The sequence below is a fragment of the Aethalodelphis obliquidens genome, unplaced genomic scaffold (genome assembly GCF_003676395.1).
Source record: "Aethalodelphis obliquidens isolate GAN/ISIS:26980383/991018 unplaced genomic scaffold, ASM367639v1 scaffold54, whole genome shotgun sequence".
NCBI lineage: Eukaryota > Metazoa > Chordata > Mammalia > Artiodactyla > Delphinidae > Aethalodelphis > Aethalodelphis obliquidens.
This window is the reverse complement of record NW_020837998.1, coordinates 10,091,687-10,115,283: the sequence shown is the minus strand read 5'-3', so window position 1 is coordinate 10,115,283 and position 23,597 is coordinate 10,091,687. Positions and strand designations below refer to the sequence as shown.

Genomic DNA, 23,597 nt, shown 5'->3' with positions numbered 1-23,597 from the left:
AGGGATGGGAGAAAATGACTGAAACTAATGAGTCAGGACACAGGAGGAGCACTTTTGGTGAGACAGGACTATAGGAAGGAAAACTCCTGTGAGATTAATAAGAAGGCCAAAGGTCCCAAGCTTTGGGGGTAGGGTGGGACAAGGGTTGGGTCTCTCTTGGCCCAGAAAGTTCCTAAAGAGGCTTGGCCCAAACAGTTTGCCATCTTCACTCAAAGGAAATTCTAAAAGATGTATTGCAGGCAGAAAGAGTAATTCCAGGTGTATGGTCTGAAATATAAAAAGGAATGAAGAGCCATATGTGGGTAGTATAAATGAACACTAACTGTTTGAAAATAATTATCATACCGTCTTGCTCTAAGGTGGGTAATGCAAGACCCTGACATCAATACCATATGCCTTTCTGTTTCTTTAAAAAAAAAAAATTCTTTTTTTGAAGTCTAGTTGATTTACAATGATGTGTTAGTTTCAGGTGTACAGCAAAGTGATTCAGTTATATATATAGTGTTTTTCAGATTCTTTTCCAATATAGGTTATTACAAGATATGAATATAGTTCCCTGTGCTATACAGTAGGACCTTGTTGTTTACCTATTTTATATACATTAGTGTATATCTGTTAATCCCAAACTCCTAATTTATCCCTCCCCCCCTTCCCCTTTGGTAACCATAGTTTGTTTTCTGCCTGTGCATCTGTTTCTGTTCTGTAAATCAGTTCATTTGTATCATTGTTTTAGATTCCACGTTTAAGTGATATCATATGATATTTGTCTTTCTCTTTCTGACTTACTTCACTTAGTATGATAATCTTTAGGTCCATCCATGTTGCTGCAACTGTATGCCCTTCTAATTAGCTTTAAATACTTCAGTGGAACTTGAAAAATAAGCTGTGATAGTCAATTCTATTATTATATAGACACATACAAATAGCCACTTATTTGTGGGAGTCCATGTAATAATGTGCATGTATGTACATATGTGTGTATGTATGTATACACACATTATATATACTGTAACCTTTGTTATACTTAAAAGGCATCTTTGCTAAGGAGTTCATCCAGTAAAACCACATCCATATTCACTTTTTTTTTTTTTTTTTTGCGGTACGCGGGCCTCTCACTGTTGTGGCCTCTCCCGTTGCGGAGCATGGGCTCCGGACGCGCAGGCTCAGCGGCCATAGCTCACGGGCCCAGCCGCTCCGCGGCATGTGGGATCTTCCCGGACCGGGGCACGAACACGCGTCCCCTGCATCGGCAGGCGGACTCTCAACCACTGCACCACCAGGGAAGCCCCATATTCACTTTTGAACATATTAAAGTTTTATTGATCTCAAACATATTTTCTTGCTTACCAAAGCCCACAAAACACCTATGTACATGTAATGTCTACAGTCAAGAAGGTAAACGTTTGATAATTTGCTCTTATCACTCTTTCTAGATAAATACTCCTTTAATATCAGGAAAAATAAAAACATACTGATTGAAGAAGCATCTGTAGTTCCTGAGATGCTCCTAGAAAATTAGTAGTTATTAGCTATAGCTGAATGATACATTCTAGCATGATAAAAATGTATATGGTAGGAGAGGTCTATTATAACACATGGGGTAGTACATTTCCAAGAAGATTTTGAGTCAACCAAATGTTTTTTGAAATGGAGTGAAAGTGAAAAGAGGCCCTCCTATAGTGCCTAATATAATTGTGAAAACACGATGTAGGGGGAAATGTAAGAAAACAGAAAGAGACTGCTTACTTCCTTTAAAACAGAAACTGAATTGCTGAGGCAGTTCTTACCACCTTATTTATATATTGGATTGCTCGCAAATCATGATGTCACCCACCAGGAAGCAATGCATCGGGAAGAGTGTGACAGTGTCACAGTCCCCAAGAAGGGGAGAGAGGTGCAGCCGAATGACAAAAAGGCACCATCAACTCAAAAAAATGCAAAAGGTTTTATGGATAAATATTGTATAAAAGCATCACGTGGGAGTCAGAAACTAGTTTCAGAAACTGGGTAGAGACCCCCCCACACACAAAAAAAGATTCTTATAACAAAGGACTCACATTCTATGAACTGAAACTTGGTACTTCTTGAATACCAGAGATTTAGAGATGGCCAACTACCATAGTTGTGAGATAATCAACTAGCTTCTTATCCTCCTCGCCCCCCAAGAAGCAAGCAGAATGAAACAAAACCTGGCCCTGTTTTCTATTTAAAGAATACATTTTTTTCTTTAACACATACTACTGTCTGTGGAAATGTTTGTGAGGGAATACAGACTTCCAGTTTTACTTTGGAATGTAACTTCCAATCAGTCCTTAGTTAACTGTTGTCTTTAGAGAGCCTTCTCCTGCAGAAGAAGCATTAACTACTGAAGTCCAAAGCACACAGTAGCTTTTCCTAAGGTTATAATTATCTATGATTTTAAAAGAAAGAACCTGTATATTTCTTTTTTTTTAAATTTAATCAATCAATATTTTTTTATTGAAGTCTAGTTGATTTACAGTATACATTTCTTTATAAAAATGCTTACTTTGCTCTTCTGGGGTCTTAAAATGGGAGAGGGGACAGGAAGGGGAGGCTGGAAACTGTACTGCAAACCCCTCACGGCCACCTCCTTTTCCACCCTTGAGGAGAGAGGTATCTTTAGGGGGTTTCATTTACTGTCACGGTTACTCAGGTGAAAGGGGCTAGTTTTCAACATGCCTGGGTCACAGGAGCTTACATGAGATTACTGAAAAGTCCAGGCTGTATGTACTGTGGGGATGGAGCGTGGGTACACTTAAAACTTAATGTAGCCATAGTTCACCTCTATAGCTCAATCTCCATTTCCCCTCAAAATATGATCAGATAGCCCTTCGAACAAAGCTGCATTCACTCTTTGAGATGCAAAAAACAGTATAACAAGGCCTAACAACATAATGGATTCCGGTTATGCCAGAAAGAGCTCTGACTCAGAACCAGTTGCCTCAAACAAGTAAAGCATCTTTTTAAAACACTGGGGAAAGACACAGGGGAGGCAGTTTCATATACCATACTGAAGTGCAGTAGAGCAAGGTCACTTAAGCACTCTATCCTGAGACACACACCTTTCATTTTCAATTGTTTTCAAATAAAAAGAGAGAAATCCCCTTTTCAAGTTGGATTGTTTAAATGCACCTACAGCTACTCTTGTCTAGCAAAGGCTAGGCAAGCTCTCCCTACTGATGCATTTCAAAAAAGGTTCAATTGGCAAAAGAAAGGAAGTGCAAAGGGTTTTCGACAAAAGAGGACTAGAGGGAACACATTTTCCTTTCACAGAAATACTGTTCTAGAAAATCAGATGAGGTAGCAACTCAAACCAGGAATGTGTACATATTGGTGAGACAAACAGGGAATTTGGAAAACTTCAACTTCAGACATTCAACTACATAAAATGATTAGCTTAAAAATTGGGGTGGGGGGATAAATTTGGAGTTTGGGATTAACAGATACACACTACTATATATTAAATAGATAAACAAGGACCTACTGTATAGCACAGGGAACTACATAGTCCATATCTTGTAATAACCTATAATGGAAAAGAATCTGAAAAAGAACACATATATATGTGTAATTGAATCTCTTTGCTGTACACCTGAAACTAACACAACATTGTAAATCAACTATATTTCAATTAATAAATTAAAAAATAAATTGGGGTCGGAGTTACGTTATAAAAATGGGAGACTAAACGCTTAAACAAAACAAGGTATTCTGATTTTCAGATTACAGCACAGCCTAACCCAGTATGCGGTTCTTCTACCACAGAACCATAAAGGTCTGTAAAGAACCCCTGGGACCCTGTCCCACTCTCAGCAGGGCTATGCCTGCAACTCCCTAGACCTATAGCCATACATCCTGCTTAGCGATGCTCTAAGTAATTCCTAGGCAGCCCTCTCCAGGGCTCAGCAAACGTAAAAGACTAAATCAAAATCAGGACCTCTAAAATATCTCCTCTGATGAAGAGATATTTTATTTTTTATATAAAATGTACATTTAGAGTAGATTCCAATACTGGTTCAAACAAATAAAAGCATTATCGTATCCATAGTTAATTGCACATTTAAAAGGATAATTATTTTTTCCTTCCCAAATGAATCATGCCATCATCTTCTGAGCTACTATGAAATAGTATATAAAGCCAATTGTTGATTTAGATGACAATCAGGTATTCTAAGTTTAGGTTATAATGTGTTTCTAATACCATTATAACAAAGGGATAACTGCTTTCTTAAACTAAGATCTTTTTTTCCCATGTTTTTCTAACTAGTCAAGATATCATATACTTTATAGATTGTTCATGTGCGAAGGGAGTGACTGAGGACTGAGGCTTGACTAGACATAAAGAAGAAAAATAGAATTTTTCATATATTAAAATACGTGAAAAAAATGAAATATACATGCTATATGCTGCACATGGTCCTGTGTGAGTGGATACACACACACACACACACACACACACACATACATACATACGCAGCAAGAGCCATTATTTCTTACAGAAAAGACACACACAGAGGCAGAGAGGCTGACGGTTAGTAACCCCTTAAGTAGGCTAATGGTGCTGAGTTAACAGACAACAATACTATGATTAGGGTGTGTCACCCTGCTCAGCACACTGTGGGCAATCAATAAACACTTGCAGAATTAAATTAAAAATCACTGAAAGGTTTTCATCCATAATAAACCTTTCACACATTTAGCGTAACAATAGATTTTGCCCTGATTCTGAAGCAGCCCGGGGGCTCAGGGATTCAATGTGGGTGGAACAAATATAATATTCAAAGAAAAAGAAGTCATTAGAGACTCAGCTGGGTCCAGTGCAGCTTATTGGTTCTATGAAGCTGTTAGGTGTAATTACTGATGTGAATCTAAATGCATTTGACTGAGAACACAGCCAAGTTAATTGCAATGTTGGTATATAACAGCTGTTATTCATTTGACACTTTTGTAATAAGAATTAGAATACTGAAATATGGAACCGAAGCATGTTTCTAATAAATGATTAGGCCATCTACAATGTGTTTTGGTCATTTCTTATGTAGTCAATTTGATTGTTTTCACCCACCTGCTCCAATATTTTCATGGTTTTCTGGCTAGTGAAGTTACATAAGGCATACATGGCAACAAGCACATACTGTAGAGAAAAGCCAAATTTGTAACTGCCAGCAGTACTCATCTTCTACATAAGAACTGACGAAATCTTGTTAAATGCTCAACACACTGAAGACAGTTCTTAGAGTTTTTGCAAATCGGAGTTTCTGCATTTAGAATGTAAGAACTCTTAATGAGATCTAAAGTGTATTACCTATCTTGTTTTGCATATTTATTTTTGTCTCCCATTTAAAAGAATACTTTTAGTTGGTGTAGAAATTTGTTTTACTGCTAAGGCAGACAGAATCAGTTTAGCACTTATTTCCAGTGAACCGATGCCAGAAATGTAATTATTCTAGCATGAGGTCAGAAAAACATTACTAGTGATAAGTGGCTCAAATAGACTACTGGAAAAATAACCAGAACTTTCGATTAATCTAGAGTGTATTCTGGAATTAGAACAGATGAAGCCCACTCTCCAACACTTGTTTGCAATGATCACTCATGCTCTGAATACAGGTCCAGAGACAATAACAAATTTCTATTGATTTACCAATGATCTATATATTGTGGGCTGACTGTATGTACAAACTTATATTTAAACACTATGTGTGGCACATTTTCACCTGTGTAAAATGTGAAGCCAAAAATACTGGGGGTTGGGGGAAGGTATTTGGGTGAGTCAGAGGAGGGTTGTGCACTGAGTTCAGAAAGATTATGAATGATAAAGACCGATGCCCAAATGGCTTTCTTATAATTACAAAATCAGGTTAGTCAAAACACCTCTTCCCCTAGGCATTTCTAGTCAACTAAGATTTTATTGTAGTGATTATTGCTATTAATCGTTTTCCATGATATGTTCACTGAAATAACTATTATTATTAAGGGGATAACAACATTTAACACTTATTAAGTGCTAACCGTGTACCAAGCAACTGCTAAGAGATTTGTACGTATTGTCTCATTTCATTCTTATGAAAATCCTGGGAGGTGGATGCCATTCTTTCCTCTGTTTTATAGGCAAGGAAGCTGAGGGTCAGAGGGGTTAGGTGAATTGCTCAACACACACACTCACACACCACATATTTCCACTGAAAAAAACAAACCTAGAGAACAAAGAGAAAAAGTTCTAATTTTGAATAAACAGATTTCTTGAAATGTTTGCTGATATAGGGAGCAAGGCAATTTAAATAAATGGAATATCAACCAGATATTCTTTTATTTCTTCATAAATAGGGCTTATTAGGTCAATATTTAGTTTTGCATTAGCATCTATGAGCTGCTCGCTATCATTTGTAAAATATGCCGGAATGGTGGTACCCATTTTGTCTCAGGAATTTATATAGGGGTAGACAAAAAGTTCGGTTGGGTTTTCCCGTAACATCTTACAGAAAAACCTGACCGAACTTTTTGGCCAACCCAATATTATCGGGGGCGCTTTAATACTACTTGGGATCAATTCCGTTATTTATGGGTATTCAAATCTATACTACTGGCTACCATAATTTAATGCCTGGGGTATGACACTAGGAAACATAATTTTGATCTATTCAGATTAAAATAATGTAATGTGAAATGAATTAATTCACTTATAAGATGTAATTATTTTAAAACTTGGAAAACAGAAAAATAAAATTGCTATTCACCACTAATGACAGAGCTTAAATGTTTAGGTTTATTGGTTAAAATTTGCTTATTCACTCTCAGAAGACTGATTTATCATCAAATCTGACTCAGGTAGCTATCTTTATCATCATACTAGAAGTAAATAGGCAATTCTAATTTCCATAAAATCTTATATAAGGAGGAGCAAAACTGTTCCTGATTAAATAATATTTGCATAAGAATCACATTTGGAGTTTCCAATTTCAAAACACCCTTTTTTTTTTTACATCTTTATTGGAGTATAATTGCTTTACAATGGTGTGTTAGTTTCTGCTTTATAACAAAGTGAATCAGTTATACATATACATATGTTCCCATATCTCTTCCCTCTTGCGTCTCCCTCCCTCCCACCCTCCCTATCCCACCCCTCCAGGCGGTCACAAAGCACCGAGCTGATCTCCCAGTGCTATGCGGCTGCTTCCCACTAGCTATCTACCTTACGTTTGGTAGTGTATACATGTCCATGCCTCTCTCTCGCTTTGTCACACCTTACCCTTCCCCCTCCCCATATCTCAAAACACCCTTTTTTAAATGCACTTCTTTTTATTGCTTCCTCCAAGTCCTTGCAATTAATTTGCTGACTTCCAGAAACATGAAAAGAGATTTATTCACCAATATTACAAATATTCAGTAAGCTTTCTTACTTTACCTACAGAATTAATTATTTTTCGTGATCCCTAAGTTAATTATCATCTATATTAATATAATCAAAGGTTGGAGAACATAGATTATGCCAAGTACTTTGCACAGTTTACATACTATTACACACATTTTAGAGTACATTTATTGATTTAACATACTTTTGCTGCATTTAAATTAGCTTTCTCAATTTTACATTTAAATAAATGGTGTATTACTGTGCATGCTTTAATTATAATTATTTGGGAAATGGTGCAATAAATGTTCGTTGGATGAATGAAATAACCTAATATGTCAAAAAATATTAATACATAGTTATATATTGATGAAACCTTGCTGTTCTTAAAAAAAGTCTAGGCCATCAGTAAATGCACTGCTTCCAACTCCCACTGCCTTTTTTTCCATCTCTTTTATGAAATTTTTCTTTCCTGTTACCACCTTCTTAAACTGCCACAGGTTGAAACTCCTTTGAAGAGAGCATTAGCTATGAGCTAACTCCTTTTTTTTTTTCTTTTTTCACCTTTCACTGTTCTTTTCCAGCTACATCTACCTTGTGTTCACCTTTCCTTTCTTGTATTGTGTCTCACTACCTGGGTGATCCCTGAACAAATTCCTATAATCAATTTGGCTCTCCTACCTCATCGCATCACAACCTCCCATCTGACTTGGAAGGCTCTTCACAGTCTTTCCAACAGTCTTCCCACTTTTCCAACAGTTTCCCAGTTCAAACCCTCCTCTGCCAACGACGACAACGAGGACAATGACAATATGAGAAAATATTTACTGAACATTGAACTATTCATCAGAGACCAATGACATCAACATGTAATGGATAGACTGGAGTATTAGTAACACCAGTCTCTGTGGGTTACCTCATTTAACCCTCACAATAACAAGGGAACGTTTTACTATTCCATTTTATAGAGCAGGAACTTATGGCACAGAGAGATGAAATACCTTGTCAGAGATTATATGGCTACTCAGTTGTAGATCTGAGACCTGAACTTAGGACCTGTCCTTGTCATCATTTTGATGTACTTCCCTGTGGGTCACTGAACAGATCCTCTGTGAGGCCTGTTGCCTTCCGTGCTGACGTGCACCACTGCTGACGTTAGTCCCATTTACTTGAATAGTCTCGCCCCTGCTTTAGCTAAATATTACCCATCCTTCAGCATCTAGTTCAACGGATACATTCAGAGACCATATTTAGCCTTCTCCACGAAGCCTTACGTCATTTTACCAGATCTCATTGATCTCCCATTTTAGATAGTTCGAAATGATCTCTATTATTTATCGGTACACTGTTTGCTGATTCAGCTTTATTACACCTGAAGAGTAGCAGAATGTCACCCAAAGCTATGCCACTTTGGCATAAGGATTATTTCGAGCTGAAGGTAAGTGAGAAGAAGCAGATAGCAGAAAAGCTCTCGGCCCTCTAGCTATTTCCTTAAAAGCAGGATATAAATTTGTAAAGGTGTCCCTCTATTACTCTTTACCAGGAATAACAGAAGTTATTCGCCAGAGACTACTCTAGGTAGACTCTTATCCGTCCAGAAATGGCACCAGAGGAACCTACATAACAATTTACTAACTAGCCCTTATCTTCCATTAGTACCCCCATATATTTATCTTCCCACAATTTGCCACACTAGAAACTCAAAGTCCTCTTCCTTTGTCTCATCTAAAAACTTCTCAAAATGTATTATTCTTTTGCTAAGATGCTATATAAGCCCACGTTCTAACCACCCCTCTGAGTTACTCATCACCGAATGCTGCCAGGTGTATGCACAATGCATGTATTAATAAATCTGTTCATTTTTCTCCTGCTAACCCGTCTTTTGTCAGTGTAGTTTACAGGGCCCCAGCCAATGAACAGTTTCTCCTCCCCTACACATCTCTATGACAAAATTGTAAACTAGAAAGGATGGGGACTATGTCTTGAACTGTCTTGAACTTTTTTCTGATTCTCCAATGAGCACAAAATGACTCTTCCATCAGCAGCAGCAAGAATATTCTAGGCCCTTTGTTATATACTGTACTTAATTATCTCATTTAATCCTCACTAACATGATAGGAGGTAAATGTCATTATCCTCCATTACAGATGAGGTAACTGAGGCATGAAGAGATGAAGGAACAGAACAAGGTCATAAAGTGAGTAGGTGGCAGAGCTAGGACTGATCTCCACTTTTTTAATGTACAGACTTTAATAACTTTTTAGGCATGCCACTTAATGTTTGCAAATGATGGTCTCTTTAATATATAACCATGTCTTTTTTCTCTTTTACAATTAAAAAAATACTATTTCTTATCATGGCCTTTGACTTTGGATCTCTAATTCTTTCAAAATGGAGCCATGAAACATGGCATTTTTTAATGGATTTAATTGAAAAGGTATAACTCTCTGGCTGCTTGGTTTCCATGATACCTTTACTTAATTCTGAGCTCAGCTGATCACATCTAGATTATAGAAATAATCTTTTGTGGTTGCTTTATCCTATTATTCTTCTGAATAATTAGATTCCAGAATATTTCCTCATGATGAATGCATATAATTTTGCATGCCAGATAAATATATATTGTTGTTGTTACTTATCAGCTATATGGGAACAGGAGATTTTTTAAAAGGGAGGGGTTGGCAATTTTGCTAAGTTGATATGAAATAGAAACTTTACAGAAAGGGTATTTGTGTTTTCAAAGTTGTTTGTAATTTTCAAGTGGCTTTCTTTACCCAAGAGGCTGTTTACTTGACTACCTTTGTTACAGGTCAGATCCCCGGGTTCCAATGGTATGTATCTCTAGTCACATGTGCATGAACTATCTCTACAGTTTAAATTATATGTATCTCACAATGGCAATCAAATGTTCTATATCAGTTCTCTTTCAGTGGAAAGTGGATAACACCATTCTAGTTGGACACATTTCAAAGTTCTCTATGGCACCTCGTTCTCATTTCTAACATGGATTCACCTTTTACGTAGCTCCATCATGCCTCCTCCCAGGCTCTCAGAATACCTGCAACTGACTTCCACCTAGTTAACAACAGCATCTTTTATAAGATACTAAGAAACTCACCGATACTGAGCTCCATCTTGACACCCAATTACCCAACTCTATTCTTATTCTTTCTTTTCTGCATCTTTTCATCTTCTTAAGACTATACAATTTCAATGGAAGGATCTCTTTTAAAAACATATTTATAAGTACTAACAAACATATACTCAAGTGTAAAATAATATTACAATAAAAACAATAATAAGTACTTGCCACATATGGGCCACAAATCAAGAACCTAATGGTGAAGTTTATTATTTAATTGATCTGTAAATAGAGATATGGTAAGAGTATACAAAAGATTAATCCTATTTTAAAGTGTGTCTTTCACATTCAGATCATTCAGCTAAGCATTTGCATAAAAGACTTATTTGGATCTATATACTATGCCTTCAATGATGTTTGAAGAGGTCATCAATCAAATCTTGGCAAATGAAAATATATACATATTATAGACACAATCAAAATAGGTTCTTTCTTTTTTTCTTTCTATTGTAGGTATGTTTTTAAGGAAATAGTGAAAGCTTGATACATACTTGGGGTGGAGGTCGGGGAGGGGGGCAGTGTGATGTGGGAACAAGATTATGTTCTCGGCACAAAACTGGACAGACTCTGCCTTGACTCCTTCCTCTTTTCACTATTCACCTGGGAGAGTCTCAAAAGTGTAATCTGGGAACTTGTGGAGACCTCTGAGATCATTTCAGATCTGCAAGGTTGAAACTATCTTCATAAGAATACTGACACATTTTTGCCTTTTTCTCTCTCATTCTTTCATGAGTGTATAGTGCTTTCTAGAAGCTACATGATGAACAATATCGCATTAGACTGAATGTAGAATCAGGTATGAGAATCAAGCTGTCTTTCATTAAGCCAGATTTTGAAGAGATTTACAACACTATTTTTTTCTCTTCTTACTAAGTTTTTTGAAGGGGAGATTTTGGAAGATAAAGCTACACTTCATAAAAAAAATGTTATTTAACACATAATAGTTTATTTTAATAGAATTAATAAATACTTTTAAAATTATTTCTTAAATAATTTTATTTACTATGTCTCCGCTTAAATTCTAATATAATAAATGTCAATACGTATAACCCAAATAAGCAAAAGGTATTGGAGGTCCTCAATAATTTTTAAGAGTGTAAATGGGTTCTGAGACCAAATACTTTCAGAACTTCTGATTTATACTTTACCCTGTGATCTCATTCAAACTCATATGTTATAAGATAAATTGTGTAATTAATTAAGGTGAATTTAAACTAGACTAGGTTGGACCCCTAATCCAACATGACTAGTGTCCTAATAAAAAGAACACCATGTGAAGAGACAGACGTGCACACAGGGAGAATGCCATGTGACCACTGAAGTTATGCTGCCATAAGCCAAGGAACTAACAGAAGCTAGGAGAGAGGCCTGGAATGGGTCCTTCCCTAGTGTCTTCAGAAAGAGCAGGACACTGCCTACACCTTGATTTCAGGCGTCTGTCCTCCAGAACTGTGAGACAATAAATTCCAGTTGTCCTAAGCCATCCAGTTTGTGGTACTTTGTTACAGAAGCCCTAGCAAACTAATATACCCTAACTTTAATCATCAAAAATCAATGATCCCCAAGTCTGTCTGTCTAGTCTAAACCTCTTTCCTGAGTTTCATACACACACACACACAATGGCTTCTTAGACATTTCCCATCTTTACAAGGTTTCTGAAAATGAAACAGCTTCAAAATGTCACTAATCATTATAACCCTCCTGATAAAGTCTGCTCTATTCTTGAACTGTTTTTTCTTTATGAAGAGTACCACCTTCTTTAATGCTTCCTTCAATTAATTCCCACTTCTAAAATCATCAGCGTCAGTCAGTTCTACCTTTTAACAACCCTCTGGTGATGGTTAATTTTATGTGTCAGCTTGGCTGGGCCATGGTGTCCAGATATTTGTTTAAACATTACTCCGGATGTTTTTCTGAGGGTGTTTTTGGATGAGATAAACATTTAAATCAGTGGATTTTGAGTAAAGCAGATTGCCCTCTGTAATGTACGTGGGCCTCATCTAATCAGCTGAAGGCCTGAATAGATCAAAAAACTGATCTCCCCTGAGCAAGAGGGAATTCTACCAGCAGACTGCCCTTGGACTTGAACTGCAACACTGGTTCTTCCCTGGGTCTCCAGGCTGCCATCCTACCCTGCAGATTTTGGACTTGCAAGCTTCCATAATCATGCAAGCCAATTCCTTAAGATAGACCTGTCTCTGCATATCCACAACCTAGAGAATCTAATACACCTCTTATTGGTGACTTCTGTAACCTCACTACCACTGCATTAGTTCAGGCCACCATCATCTCTTGTCAGGACAATGATAACCTCTTAACCTCTGTTGTCTCAGGCTGTTGCCTTTCCAGTCCATTCTCTATGCTTCTGTCAAAATGATCTTTCTAAGAAAAAAGCGTATCACTTTCCCATTTAGAAACATTCATAGGTTTCCCACAGCTCTCAGGGTAAGACCCTTAGCATAGCCAAGTGAATGCACAGTCTGTCCTGTACCTCTTCCAGCCTCTTCTCTCAGTACTCCTTCATGCACGTAAGGGAACTAACATTCAGCACAGTTCTACTGACTCCATCACCTATTAAGCGAGAACTTCCTACAAATACTGTGCTCTAGTACTTTTCCTAATTGAGTGAGATATGTCCCACCCAATCCAAGGAGACAGAAAATAATCAAGTTCGGGGAAAGACCTCGCCTTTAACATGGATTTTATGGCGTGGGCATGAATCAGCAAAGAAACACTGGAGTGAAAAACACCTCAATCTCCACACCTTCAGTATTACAGGTGGGTACCTTGAAGTGTGTGTGTATGTGAGTGTATGTGTGAGTGTGTGTGTGTTTGTATTTGCAAGACCCAAATGTTGCACTGAGATTCTGCCTCACTTATAAAATTGGGGATGTCGGCACATCTGTGTAGTGGCTTACAAGTACTGTCGTGCTCCATTTTCCCCCGAGTAAATCATAGCCATTTATTTAAAAAAAAAAAAAATATATATATATATATATATATTCTTTTTCATATTCTTTTCCATTATGGTTTTTAATAGGCTACTGAATATAGCTCCCTGTGCTATACAGTAGGATCTTGTTGTATCCCTTCTATATACTTTTCTCATCTTTTAAAATTATATTTATTTCCTGGGTAAAAAGATAAACTGCAGTCAATTCCTGAAAAATTTTATGTATTTTAGAGATATGAAGAAGAATGGTATAGATATTATTTCAGAAGATTCGCCATTAAGAGACATTACTACAGAGTAACTGACTATGATTAACAATATGTAATAATAATTAATAATTAACTTTGGCCACAGACTGCCTAGGCTCAGATCTTGGTTCTACCTCTTACTATTTTTGTTAACTTGGGCAACTCACTTAACTTCTCTGTGTCTGTTTCCTCATCTAAAAATGAGATAGTAGCACCCTCCTACTAGGGTTTTATGAGGATTAAATGTGTTCAAATGCATAAAATTCCTAGAACAGTTCTTAGTACACAGTAAGTACTATATGTTAGCTGTTGCTGTTGTTGTTATTGTTATTATTATTTGACAATGGCATTTATAAGTGCAAAGATTCTATTGCCAGACTACTTAGATTTTAATCTTGCTGCTAATACTTCCATTTGTGTGACCTTGGCAAGTTCCTTAATTTCTATGAGCTTCAGTTTCCTCATCTGTAAAATGAGATAATAATAGTACCTACCTCACAGAGATGTTATGAAGATTAACTTACTTAAAATATGGCACACAGTCAACATTATACAGTGCTTGCAATTTTTAATATCATTATACTTAGAAATAGGTGGTCCATATTAATCATATTATCTTGCATCTTGTTCAGATTTTGTTTTGTTTTTCAATTCTCTAACCCTCAGTGGCAAAGGCTATGCTTTTGCATTCTTAAGTTGCAGCTACCTGGTGCTGATCACTTTCTTTCCTTACCCTCTCTTCTTTAAAAAGAAAACCAAACCAAACCAAAAAAATCCACCTTTACTATACAGTCATTCTTGCTAACCAAGAAAACAACTTACTTTATACTATGTGGATATATCAGTATTTTGTTTGTAGGCTCACAGCTGGACAAGGTGCTTCTCCCTATTTTTTTTGCAACTTATAACAGTGCTGTCAATATCCACTATGACTTGAAATGTTCAAGCCCCCAAGAGAGGGTGTTAATTATTACTGTACTGTCAACAGACATGTGTCAACAAAATAAAATTAGAGCCATAAGGCTCATCTCCTCAGACCAGTGTTTCTCTTTTCATCTCACTCTCTTCTTCTCTTACCACTGCCTCATCCAGAACATAGTATGATTTGGTAAAATAAATGAAGAAAAAAAGAGTGTTGCAACAACATATTACCTTGCATTTGTTATCTGAAAGCCTGTGTTCAGTGCAGGATGAAAAGAAATACAGATAATAACATGAAAGACATTTGATACAAGTAACTAATAATATTGTGAATTTCCTACCAAAACCATTATTCACTTTATAATTCAAAATTATCAATAATTAAGTGCAATTATTTTGCACTTCATACCTCTTTCTTAAAAAACGGAAGCACTTCATACCTTTGTTTATATCAATGAGTTGTTTCTTTTTCTTCTGGCGTTCTAACTTTTCTTGTTCAGCTTTCTCTTTTGCAAGCTTTGCCCTCCTAGTCTTCTCTTCCATTTCTTTTCTCTTGTTGTTTTCTTTCACTGCTTCCTGTACAAATAAACAAAGTTAAACAAAAATTATTCCATTATGTATATATTGGAGGAGTTGTACAACATTAAAATTCTATACACACAAGTGTGGGTGCTCAGAGATGGAAAAGTATTACAGCAGCTTTGAGGTACATTCATAGACATTTTTTTTTTTTTTTTTTGCGGTACGTGGGCCTCTCACTATTGTGGCCTCTCCCATTGTGGAGCACAGGCTCCAGACGCGCAGGCCCAGCAGCCACGGCTCATGGGCCCAGCCGCTCCGCGGCACGCGGGATCCTCCTGGACCAGGACACGAACCCACGTTCCCTGCATCAGCAGGCGGACTCCCAACCACTGCGCCACCAGGGAAGCCCCCATATACTTTTGAGAGAAAGAAATAATCGTAAGATAATTCTTCTTGAAAAAAAATTATATGTAACTCAGGCTTTAACTGCTATTACCTGGGGTGCTAGAAAATTCGAAACATGAATGTTCACAGATTTTTTAACAATAAATATATTGTCTCTGTGGTTGAAATATGAAATAGTTTTGATACATAAGAAAAAGTTTAGGGCTTCCCTGGTGGCGCAGTGGTTGAGAGTCCGCCTGCCGATGCAGGGGACATGGGTTCGTGCCCCGGTCCGGGAAGATCCCGCATGCCGCAGAGCGGCTGGGCCCGTGAGCCATGGTCGCTGAGCCTGCGTGACCGGAGCCTGTGCTCCGCAACGGGAGAGGCCACAACAGTGAGAGGCCCGCGTACCGCAAAAAAAAAAAAAAAAAAAAAAAGAAAAAGTTTAATAGGAAAATATGGCTTAGCAGGTATTGTACCACTCTATTTTACATTTTCCCCTTATCTGAAAAATGTTTTTTTTTAACTACGTGATAAGATTTTTGTAAGAAAAATGAGATACATTTATAAAATACTTAGAACACCTTGTCTATGACAATGATAGTGGTGGGTGGGTGTGGTGGAGGTGGTCACCATTCCATCTATATTATTACAGGAAAGAAACACCTGCACGTTTAATAGCTTTTTACATGCCAAGATCTTTAAGAGTGCTGAAGCATATTTCAAGCTATTGTCTATTTTATTTTGGATAGATTATCTGTGGAACTCAAGGTAATCAGTACATTCCAGTAGACCGTATGGGAGAACGCTGGAGTAAATTGTTCTGCTGGACTAATAGTATTTTAGAGAATAGTCATTTTAGAGAAATCACTAATGCAGAGACACACCGACTGCAAGTTCCTTCCATTAAGTCGTTCTGGGTTTTTTTCCTCTTATGATTCATCAGACATACTTCACAGCATGTACCAACTATCTCACAAAAGCTATTTTGTTCCAGAAATCCTAAAGAAAAGGATTCAATAACAAGAATACATCTACAAGCCTTGGCCTGGAGGTATCTATATTGAAATATTTTTTCTTCGTATTAAAAGGTAATAGTAGTTTTTAAAAGCCTTGAAAACACTTTCAAAAAAATTCTCTTGACTTGCAAGAATTATTGGTACCTCCCCCTTCTCCTGCCCCTGTAACACTAGTACATCTAACATTAGGCTAAGAGCACAAAATAATCTGGCTCCTGCAGACAAACTCAAAGACTACCACTTAAAATAAATTTGAATAATAGAGTCATAATTTTAGAACAGGGTTTCTCAGCTTCAGCACTACTGTCATTTGGGGCAAGACAATTCTTTGTTGTGGGAGCACCCTGTGTCTTGTAAGATATTTAGCAGCACTCCTGACCTCTACTGACTAGATGCCAGTAGCACCCCTCCCCGGTTCTGACAACCAAAATTGTCTCCAGAGATTGCCAAATGTTACCCAGGTTGAAAACCGCTAACATAGGGGGTTTCATAGAGATTAATTTATTCACCCCAAATTGCAAATCGTCTGCTCTGCTGAATCCAGCTTCTTTTTGCAGATGTGGAAACTGGGTTCTGAATGAGTTTAAATACTTGCCTAAGGTCACACATTTATGTAATTGCAAAGTTGGGAAAATAACTCATGTCTCTCTTCTCAGGGTTTAGTGTTTGTTTTATTCTTCATGGAAGAAAGACAATGTGGATGACACCAAAAGCACAAACAACCAAAGGGAAAAAATAGATAAATAAGACTTCATAAAAACCAAAAACTTTTATCCATCAAAGGACACTGCCAAGGGAATTCCCTGGGGGTCCAGTGGTTAGGACGCGGCACTCTCACTGCCAGAGCCCAGGTTCGATCCCTGGTTGGGGAACTAAGGTCCAGCAAGCTGTGTGGGGTGGCCAAAAGGGAGGAAAAAATAAAAACAAAAAAGAACACTGTCAAGAGAGTGAAGAGATAACCCACAGAATGGGAGAAAATATCAGCAAATCATATATCTGATAAGAATATATAAAAACTCTTACTACTCAACAATAAAATGATAAATAACCCAACTAAAAATGGGCAAACAATTTAAATAGATATTTCTGCAAAGAAGATAAAGAGCCAATAAGTATTTGAAAAGATGTTCAACATCATTAATCACTAGGGAACTGCAAATCAAAACCACAGTTCACTTCATGAACACTAGGATGGCTATAATAAAAAACAACAAAACAGATCATAATAAATGAAGAATTGGAGAAATTGGAATGCTTTGTATTGCTGGTGTGAATGTAGAATAATGAGTCATCCTGGAAAGCTGTCTGAGTTCCTCAAAATGCTAAACATAGAGTTATAATATGACACAACAATTCCACTCCTAGGTATATATCCAAGACAAAAGAAAGCACGTGTTCACACAAAAACTTGTACAAGAATGTTCATTAGCAGCATCATTTCTAATAGCCAATAAGTGGAAACAACCCAAATGTCCACCAACTGATAAATGGATAAACAAAATGTGGTACATATATATCCATATGATGGAATATTATTCAAGCATAAAAAGAATAAAGTACTGATACATGCCACAACATGGATGAACCTTAAAATATTACGCTCAGTGAAAGAAGACACAAAAGGCCACATATGGTTATGATTCCATTTATATATAATGTCCAGAATAGGTAAATCCATGGAGACAAAGTAGATTAGTGGTTGCCAGGGGAAGGACGAGGGGGGAATGCAGAGTGACTGCTAATGAGAATGGGGTTTCTTTCTGGGCATGATGAAAATGTTCTGGAATTATGTAGTGGTGATGGTTGCAGAACCTTGTGAACATACTAAAAACCACTGAATTGTATACTGCACAACAGTGAATTTTATGATATGTAAATTATATCTCAATAAAAAATAATACAATTTAAAAAAGTAGATGTTTGAAAAAGGCAGGATTGAAATAAAATTGTAACTTAGAATAAAAAGACAATGTGCAAAGGCAATACATTCAGGCTCTGATATTAACAAGTTGCATGATCTTTGGTAACATGAGAGAAGGTGAGTAGCAGAGGAGAGAAGGGAGGTTAATGCTTGTGTACATTTTATTATCAGTCAAATCTCTGATCTGGTAAACAATCAACCAACATCTGGGTGTGAGGCAGGAGGTAGATGGGCCACCCCCTGCAACCCAGGGAAAGCAATTGGAGATTCGTTCTCTGTGGACCGATACTCCAAGATGAGAATAGCAGGACAATTGAGAGAGGAGGCTGGGCCCTGCCCAGCTAGAAGATAGGAGACCACATTTTTCTCATTCTCAAAGTCAAGGAAACCTTCCCAACTAGAAAGCTCCTTGGAGGTCAAAAAGGGAGGGGGCGCCACCCCACAGTAAGTGGTGCCAACTACCCACAGGCCTCTTTGGTAGAATCCATCTTGGCTGAGAGACGCGTGCGCACACAGGGGAGGATCCTGAGCCAAACAGGGACTCTGAACCAGGCAAATCAAAAGAACCGGCCATAGGAAACCCGACCTCAATCTCTGGCCGGGAACCGAAAGCCTGCTTCGAGCCGAGCCGCTGCAGGCTGAGGCCACCTGAGATCAGGTGGACTCTTCCATTATCAGTCTAATGGGCTATTTAACTGCTGAGTGCTGTCATTTATTATGAAGATGGAAAAAACTGGTAACTTGCGTTTGTATTTCTTCCTTGTTCTGATAATAACAGCTAGTGTTTAATGGAAATTTATTATGTGCCAGGTGTTTTAAGTAAATAACTTCAAATATTTATAGAAAACCTAGTATTTGTTCTCATTTTACAGATGCTGATACTTAGGTTGAGGTAGGTTAAGTGAGATGCCCAAGGCTACACAGCTACTTAAGTACCAGAAGCACATATGTTCACTCACATTACCATGATGCCTTCCAAGTAGAGTTGTCAGATAAAAAACAGGACACTCAGTTAAACTTGAATTTAGATAAACCGTGAATCATTTTTTTTAGTGGAAGTATATCCTATTCAATACTTGGCATATACTTATACTAATAAATTTCATGCGATATGTGGGACGCATTGATACTAAAGATTATTCATTATCCATACAATACTTGGGATATATTTATGTTAAAAAAATCATGTAATATTTGGGACACATTGCTAACAAAAGATTTTTTCATGGTTTATCTAAATTCATATTTAACTGGGCATTCAGTATTTTTATGTGATAAATTTGGGAATCCTATTCCCAAGACTGTTGATTTTTTATAAGCATCCTTTTATAGACTAAGATTATGTAATGAAGACAGTAGAATAATTATAAAAACACAAGAAAGCCCAAATCTAAACTATATTTTGAGAACAGAAATGTTGATATAGATCACTGATAGGCATTATGTGATTCATGGACCTGAATCATACTATTTCTGTAGCATTCTTCACATTTCATTCCTTTTTCTTTCTTAAAAATAGAGTAAAACTAAAAAAATAGTTTATATAAAAATCTGAACTAATGCAATTCGGGGTAGAAGAAAATCAGTCAACAATATCACTCAATCACTAGTAGAGAAATTTGGCATATGTGAATAGGTTAAATTTCTATATGAAAGGTAGACTTGCAACTGGCACTACTAAAACACCATGAATGTAAATCTATAAACAATGAAACAGACCAAGTAAAAGGTTCATCAGTTCACATCTTAAATGTTTTAGGGATAAATTTAACTACAAAACAGTCACACAATTTGAAATGGCATGTGCAATCCCAAAGAGACCGAAACAGAAGAAGAAAATAATTTCTGTGGTTTGGCATTAATAGAAATGAATGAACGCATCTACAAAGGCATATATTTTTCAAGCAACACAGACTGTGGAGTAAGATTCAGTTCTGATATCACCAATTCTGTCTTCATGAAGAGGCCTCATGAAGGCCTAAAAAGAACATCCTATTCCTCTTGGTGGTTTCACTCTTTGACTCTGGCTTTAGGAAATTAGGGGTGGGAAACACGTGCCTGTTTACTTCTCTCTCCTTAAGAAATAAATTTAAAAAGAGAAAGGGAAATCTTAACTATGGTTTCATATCAACAACCTTTAGTTTTACTAGAGAGCAAGATAGGAAATTTCAAGACTTTGTTTAACTCTCCCAAAAATGTGAAAGCCGATGGGGAGAGAACCCTTTTGAGGGATGGGATGCATTCTTTTCACCCTAATTCCTATAAAACAAAACCCAAATGATTAAAAGAATAAAAGCAACAGGAGCAAATTTGAGCTCAGAATTTTTTTAAAAAAACCTTTAAATAATTGACTGTGGTTAACAACACTGTATATTTGTTAAGCCTCACTAAACATTTTAAAATGCTAACTCCTCTACTTCAACATGATTCTCAAGTAAGCGTCAATCATTATTTCTTAGGGCTGGGAATGCCAGCTGATTAGATTCTGTCAATGTACAGAACTATGTTCTGCTAAAAGGATGCTGCTAATTGAGAAAGTTTTTTGGTAGTAACCTCATACAAGATAAGAAACGTTTACAGAAAAAAAGTCTTAGTTTTACTGGCATATCTATTTTTCAAGAGTCAGGAAAAAGCACAGAGGGAGCAAAATGTAACAAAAATTGTCTCTAGGATTTACTGCAAAATGTATTCACTAACCTCATTTTAAGTCTCTCACTGATTGTAAGACTCTATTGCCTTACTGAAAAGTATGAATAAATTACAAATCTTATTTCCCTTGTTGTGCATAATTAACAAATGAGACCTATGGACTAAAAATGTCATATGCAAAAAAAAAAAAAAAAAAGCTCATGTAAATGCTAAGACCTCTCATATATTCCAATTAAGCTTTACGAAATGGATGAAACTTTTTTCGAAAATTCCAAGAGGCTCAGATGCCAGCTTCTTTCATGTCAGGTCTACACAAACCCAGCATCTTCTAACCTTGTGATATTTAAAAACAAAAATCACCTCCCACCAAAACCCTTTCCTTACTCCCATTGCCTTCAATGGCTTTTTATCCCATGCTCACTTCAGAAGCACTTTGTGAACACTGTGATCTCACTGGAAGCCAAAGTATATTTGAGGGATGGAGAAGTGGAGCAATTAGGAAGAAAAATGGATCTTGGAGTCACCTTAACCTGGTTTCATATCTAAACTCCCATCACTTATCCTAAAAGCTGTGTGACCTTGAACAAGTTAGTTACTTCATTTCTCTGAGCTTTAGTTTCCACATCTGTAGAATGCAGACACTACTACTGAAATCGCTGGGTTGTTAAATAGATTAAGGGAAATAATGTTTATATAAAACACTGAAGACGATGCCTGGTACAGAGAAATGCTCAATACATGATGGCAGTGATTATTATGTGTAAAAGAAACATCTGAAAGTTTAAACAGTAAGCACATGTTACCTCATGTGTTTTCAATAGTTTATTCTGCACAACCCCCTCCCTCTTTTTTGGAAGACATGAGGATGATGTCTTTTTGGAAGACATGACCCAGGACTAGAAATGTAGCATCTTGACACCATCTACCCTCATAAGCATACTGAACATAATTTATAACTGTACCATATTATTGGCACCTAAGGTAATTTTTAAAATCCATATATATCACCATCACTTGGCACTCATGAAAAAAAAAACTTAGAAATGTAATCTTTTCTCTTTTGAGTTTTGGATCATCCTGGGTACCTGTGTGAATACACTTGTCAAGATTGTGATTCATTTCAGTATCGGAAGCTGTGCTAGAAGAGAGTTACATAACCTTAAAAGAATGTATTGGAAATGTCCTGGTGAACAAATTGGCAACATTGGTGCCAGAGGCACACTGTGATCATGCCCCTGAGTGTTTCTTCATACATCAGGGATATTAGAAGGATTCGCAGATGGTACTGAGTCAAATCATTTGGCAACAATATAAAGAAACCTGGTACGTATTATATTGAAAATCTTTTTATACACTAAATGTGAGTCACCGAGATAATTCTTTAATGAAAACTCAATGAAATAGGTGAAATTCTCTCCACACCTTTTATCTTGAACTGTCCTAGGACCTGATCCTCTTTTAGCTTTAATTCAAACAGTGCTTTTGGAGCTCTTTTTTTCTTTTACCTTCTTTCTGTTTTATGCTAACCTCTTTAGAATTTGAAATTGTTTCTTTTAATCACCTCTTTTAAAGTAATATAGAACACTTAAAATTTAAATCAAAGAAGAGCTGACTTGGATACTGTACATTTCTATCTTTCTTAGATAGGTATGATGATTCTACGGCTCCATTTTTTAATGCATCTTGTTGATAAGATTTCTAAAGTTTCCTGACCCAGAAATTTTATTCCCAGAGTAAAAATAATGGGAAAGAGGCCTATTTATTTTGTTCCTCTCAAATCAGGACCCATAATCCAAACACTCTGAGTAGAGCAGCATACCCTTGTGAACACAGGATGGCTTTTAGGAGCTGAGAGATCCGGTTTAAATCCTAGCTGCCTAGCGACCATCATGCTTTATCACTTTGGGTCACTTACTTAACTGTGTTAAGCCTGCTCTGCTGATCTACGAAATAACTGTACTTCACAGTGTTGGTTTGTGATTTAATGTGATATTGCATCGAAAGCAATTAAGCACAGTGCCTGGCACATAGAAGAAGTATGCAGTAAATGGGCTGGTTATTATTATTATATAATTCCACAGTTGGGCAGTACCAATTCAGGATCTGTACTCCATTTCCTCTAGCCCAGGAGCAGGCTCACATATGCTCATGTGCACTGGGGAGAAGGAAGACTCCTTTTTGATATGGAAATCGTGCAATATCAGTTAAAACTATGAAGAAATGAAACACACAATCTCTCTCACACCCCAAACCTTTGAACAGATGACAGAAGTTGCCTTCTTGAGCCATGAGAAAAAAGATATAGATAAAATGAACGATAATTTTTTGGGGAAAATTCTGGGGTTTATATACTGTATTTGACAAATCTAAGAAACAAAAACATCATAGAACATTTTGCTATGTAGACTAATAATGAAATACATGCATTGTCTTACTTAAGGTTCAACACACCTTATGAGATTGTGG

General features: G+C 36.9%; 1 protein-coding gene across 2 annotated transcripts in view; it reads right to left on the bottom strand.

Annotated features, from left to right (window-relative positions):
* Positions 1-23,597, bottom strand: part of DIAPH2 (diaphanous related formin 2) — an 897,660-nt gene that overhangs the window by 186,649 nt on the left and 687,414 nt on the right. For both annotated transcript variants that reach the window (XM_027086071.1, XM_027086072.1), the window contains exon 26: positions 15,077-15,212. In XM_027086071.1, the coding sequence (XP_026941872.1) occupies positions 15,077-15,212 (136 nt within the window). The remainder of the gene's footprint in view (positions 1-15,076; positions 15,213-23,597) is intronic.